Source organism: Cryptotermes secundus, unplaced genomic scaffold (assembly GCF_002891405.2).
Source record: "Cryptotermes secundus unplaced genomic scaffold, Csec_1.0 scaffold334, whole genome shotgun sequence".
Lineage (NCBI taxonomy): Eukaryota > Metazoa > Arthropoda > Insecta > Blattodea > Kalotermitidae > Cryptotermes > Cryptotermes secundus.
In genome coordinates, this window is record NW_019731573.1 from 961457 (window position 1) to 967014 (window position 5558).

General features: G+C 41.9%; 1 protein-coding gene across 1 annotated transcript in view; it reads right to left on the reverse strand.

Annotated features, from left to right (window-relative positions):
- The window catches only part of LOC111867122 (cadherin-89D), a 220428-nt gene that overhangs the window by 86453 nt on the left and 128417 nt on the right, over positions 1-5558 (reverse strand). The window contains exon 3 of the mRNA XM_023856657.2: positions 951-1067. Within this exon, the coding sequence (XP_023712425.1) occupies positions 951-1026 (76 nt within the window). The 5' untranslated portion in view covers positions 1027-1067. The remainder of the gene's footprint in view (positions 1-950; positions 1068-5558) is intronic.

Here is a 5558-nt window from a genome sequence, read left to right on the forward strand (position 1 = left end):
TGCATATTGCTTCGACGTCTGTAGCTACCGTGTACTGGTAAGCATACACGCGTACCTCCCGGCGTTCTCTATCACGTCGGCTGTACAGAAAAGAATCAGGAGAAAGAAAAGCAATTCTCATGCAACCATTCTGACTTAAATTCGTGAAAATTGAACCCCTTCCTTAGTGGACCTAAAATTACCTTCCGAAATTATTAAAATCCAAATTAATATTCCGAAGCCCTTGTCTACATTGGTTCAGAAAACCCACTTCCTAACGCGAGGGACAAGTGGTAGCGTATTTGTGTGAGGCACTATGCTACAAGGTTGAAGGTGGTGGGTTAGAATCCCGATGACATCATTGGATTTTTCAATTGACCTAATCCTCACAGCAGCACTACGACCCTGGTGTCGACTCAGCCTCTAATAGAAATGAGTACCAGGAATCTTTCTGGGGGTAACTGGCGACCCGCACATATGACCGACAACCTCACTGCAATCTATGAGCCGACTGTCTAGAAAATATAGGAGCTTCGATGTCTCACAACCCTACGGGCTTCAACAGCCTCTTCCAGGGACAGTGTTACCATTTACTATCTAACGCGAATTGATAAATTGTTTCATTCGACACCCAGACTAATGAGCTCTGCTCAGGCACTGGATGACTATACAGGAAACCGAATTATCTGGTCATCGACCTGGTATGTGGCCCCAGAATTTCTTCCTCTTTCACACAGGAAAGTTGCGTATGTTATGTCATATGCACGTATAGACCTACATATTTATTATGCATATTCACGTCGCTAGTAAACAACAATTTCTTTCGTAATCCCAGTATGAAATAATTTGATGCGTCTTCTGTCATCTTCCTTGCTTTTCTGTGTGTAGAGGACATACAAATAACAAAATCCAGACTTTTGCTTAAGTAGTTCAACACGGAAAGTACGGATACAGCTGAGGACTCAACATACCTTCCACGAGTTTAAGGAGCACAGACGCAACAAGAAGCTTGAAGACGAGATGCTTGCAGTTCGTTATCGGCGTCATCGTGTGAGATAAGCAGCTGCATCGAGTACACACCAATATCCCTGTAACAAGCACACACTACACTGCACGTCAGGAACCACACCTTCGTAAACACTACTTTGTTCTCCTACTATTTCTGTCGTTGAAAATTAAAATTATTTCCTTACTTATTATGAACTGTCAATCACACACCGACACATCGTAACCACAGTGTCTCCCCGTAACGAGCACAACACGGATTACAGAGCGAGAGTAAACAACTGTTTCTTTCCTTCCAAGATCTTTCCTGCACTGAGAAGACTCCCTTACCGTCCAGACGTTCCTTCAGCTTTCCCTCTCTCCTCTACCATTCACTGGTCATCCTTTCCCTTTCTCTCATTCTTCATTTTCTTCCGGTCCATAAAGCCCGACAAATTGCAGAAGCTATTTCACTTTCAGTAAAGCTAACAAGACTGGGTTGGTATAAACAGAAGGTGAAGTGCTGAATACCGTGCAAGCCTGTGTGACTGTCAAAGCAAAGAGGATACAGTTCTGCCTCAGCGAATTCACTTAAGAGACAACATTTCTGATTTATATTCGGGGGGAGAGGGGGGCCCCTCCGTTTTGAATCTTAAACAAAAATTCTGTGATTTTTTTAAATGTCTTCTCTCAACTACAATAGTAGTTAAGTCTCAAGGGACACTGTGTTCTGTTAAAGTAAAAGTAAAGGTATCCCTGTGCCAGGCCGTGAAGGCCCATAGGGTTGTGAGACGTTGAGGGTACCACAAGCGGCTCAAAGATGGCGGCAAGGTTGTCAGCCTTACGCGCCGGCCGCCCTATACCCCCAAGAATATTCCAAGAATATTCCTGGCACTCATTTCTGTTAGAGGCTGAGTCGATCCCAGGGCCATAGTGCGACTGGAAGGATTATGTCAATTGAAAAAAGTTCAATGACCTCATCGGGATTTGAACCCGCGTTCTTCCGGCTTGTAGCATAGTGTCTCAACTAACTACGCTACCGTGTGCCCCCACTATGTTCTGTTAACTAATAAAAATATTTCATATCCTTATGAATCTATGCATTGTAGTTGTTTCCTTGTCTTTATATGAAGGAGAGTGAGTAAATAGGTCACAAATGGATATAAAACGTAAAACATGTGATATTCGAGCATGGAAAAAAGCATTTCTCGACATATCCTCCACCAACATTGTTACACTTGTCCCATAACTTTACCAGTGCGTCGAAACTCGTAGCATAAAAGTCTTTTGACTGATGTCTCAGCCACTGTCGCCCCTCTGTTTCAACATCTTCGTCACCAACGAAACGTTTGGCACCCAGCTATTAACCGCTTTTCGCGACAAACACTTCCCACAGTAAGGTGGTATATCATTTGCATTGAGTCCTTTTGGCCACAAAAACGCACAACAAAACACTGCTCTTCGGCAGTATATTCCTTAGTACGGTCGCCATTTTGACTACTAAAAGCAGCCTCTGAACATGGGCATGCGCTTGTGTTACCTACACTCCCGTGAAGCTAGACTGTGCTTCTACACAGTCATATAAAGTAAAAGTAAAGCTATCCCTGTACCAGGCCGTGAAGGCCCATAGGATTGTGAGACGTTAAGGGTCCCACATTACCCTGACATTCGGCTCAAAGATGGCGGTAAAGTTGTCAGCCTTACGCTCCGGCCGCGCTTCACTCACCAGGAAAAGTATTTAATTAATTCCTGGTACTCATTTCTGTTAGAGGCTGAGTAAACCCCAGGGCCTAGTGCGGCCGGAAGGATTAGGTCAATTGAAAAAATCCAATGACCTCATCGAGACTGAACCCGCGACCTTCCGGCTTGTAGCATAGTACCTTAACCACTACGCTACCATATACAGGTTGTCCCAGGAGGAATGAACCAAACTTCGGGAGGCTGTTCCTTATGTTAAAGTATGCCGATATAACCCAAAACACCTATGTCCAAAGTTGAACGGTTACGGAGATAATGGCCAGAGAAATGTGAAACTTTGACCGCTGTTACACACTTGTTGATTACAAAATACATATTAAAACTGGCATGAATATGTGGATTCTGTAATGTTAATAACGTATGTAACATCAAACTAACTTGTGAGTGACGTGAAGCCATAAAATTGAAGTACAAAATACTCCCTCGCCATGTCATAATTGTCCTTAGGGTTTCCAAGCACTATACATGACACATGACTGGCAAGCGCTGACGTAATATGGCTGGCTGCGCATGGTGGTATAAACAGACTACATAACTGTATTAAACGTACATTCACGGACAATCTCTTTTGGAATTTCGTTTCCATTATCTCATGTGGATTATTATGGAACCACGTATGCACATTTCGTAAATTATTTACACCATCCAGGGTAAAAGACGCCTCATCACTGAATAAAATGACGCTTAACAGTTCGGGATGAGCTTTTTATCCAGTGGCACATATCCATACGCTGTGCATGGTCGCCTGGTTCCAGATGTTGTACCATTTGATCATGGTAAGAATAACTCTTCATCATGTAAAGTTTGCCACACCTGAATACGTGATACGCCGATGCGAGAGGCGATTCTACGAGTGACAGACGCGGACTTCACTGAACAATATCAAGAATGTGCTCTCGTGTGTCTATCATTCGTACATCCTGCCTTTCAGAGTGCACAGAAACACTTGCAAGAGAACCAGTATCACGCAATGTCTGGTGAATTCGCGTAAATACACTTCGAGATGGAATCCTTCGATCGGGAAAACGCCTTTGGTATTCTTCAACAGCAGCACGTGCATTGCGACCGCAAAATCCACACACAAAATGCATATCACAATATTCCACGTGTGAAAACACAAGAGGCATTTCAGCAACTCATCACACAACTAATTTACCACCCATTCACGACCCCGCCGCAACGTAATCTGTAGGCTCTGGTAGGTAGCGCATGAGCTTACGGCTAGTGACTCACAGCACTCAAGGACAAACAGATAAGGGGCTCAGCTGATAGCTACAGTGCGTGGACCTGCCAGGAAACCACATTTTTCTCGGGCCATTATCTCCGTAACAGTTCAACTTTGGACATAGGTGTTTTGGGTTATATCGGCATACTTTAACATAAGGAACACCCTCCCGAAGTCTGGTCCATTCCTCCTGGGACACCCTGTATATATATAGGAAACCTATTACGTCCACTGCACCTGTTTTAATTATATTTGTGACCAATTTACTGACTCTCTCTTGTTGTATATTTTAATGACAGCAGACTCGAATGGTAGATGTATCTTCTTGTATATCGGAATATTTAACAACGCTTTATAAATAGGCGGCTCAGTCGACCCACGAGCTGGCAGACCGAAGAATTCGTGTTCGATTCCCGGGATAGGATTTCCTTTCTCCACAGCATCCAGACCGGCTTTGGGATCCACACAGTCTCCTACCAAAATGGTAACAGAGGGAATTACTTCCAGGATAAAAGTGGCCGAGACGTGATGTCGACCACTCACTTCGATATATATTACAAAGGGGTCGTATACACAAACCTATCTACGAATGTAAACAAAAACAAATAGATACTAACGTAACAACATTCGTTTATTGTGGAAAGGTGTTCCGCTGCATGTTTCGACCTTCAAGAGGTCATCATCAGGCGTACTTACAACAATGTAGTCTCAGTTCTTGAATTTTATTTTAATATGAACCCATATTATTACAATTTGTTTTACTTTTGAGAGTGAATGTTACCTTATTGTTAAATATATCTAATAAATACATATTAAAATGGTCTAATAATATTTGTAATTCTATTTAAATATTAAGACTGATAACTTTGTATATAGTTTGGATTTCGATATTACATAGTTACACTATTAATGTAGTTTTGTCCTTGAAATAAAAACAAAAAAGTTTAATTTTTTTTCCGAATTGCCTACTCGCGTTACACTTGAGGTATACAGTTGGTTCACGATAAGCTTAAAATTAGGAGTACTTTTTTCGGCCACCAAATTTTATCGTAGTTATAAATATATAAGTCGCAGAGGTTGTGAATGTATGGAGCTTTACTTCCACATTACCATACGTCTTCATGAATTGGTGCTTCTCTATTCACGGTGACAATTTTATGTTCTACCTCACCACCTCAACAGCTTTAAGTACGTAGCTTCGAAATTTTAATTATTACAAAATAAGAATTGTGGACTGCTTGACAGTGGTCATGGTTTGTTATAATTGTTGTCCTAATATTTGATGGAAGAACTGAGGAATAGCAAGAAAATCATCTGACACAGTACGCTGTATTGAAATCCAGAAACCTCATTCATCAGTAATCTGTCAGATAACAGGTCCATACTTTCTTCCAAAACAGTTCCTCCACTTAATGCGATCTAGAGCTTTCTCCTTCAAATGAAAATATCTTCTTCTGTCCCCAAGGTCATCCAGCATCTTCTTACGTCTTCTTCCTAGTCTTCTGGTCATTTCTATCCGCCCCTCTATCTTTCCTTCAGTAACTTCTTTTAGAAGGCAGTTTCTGCGTAAAACATGACCAATCCAATTAGCCTTCCGTTTTCTTATTTCGTG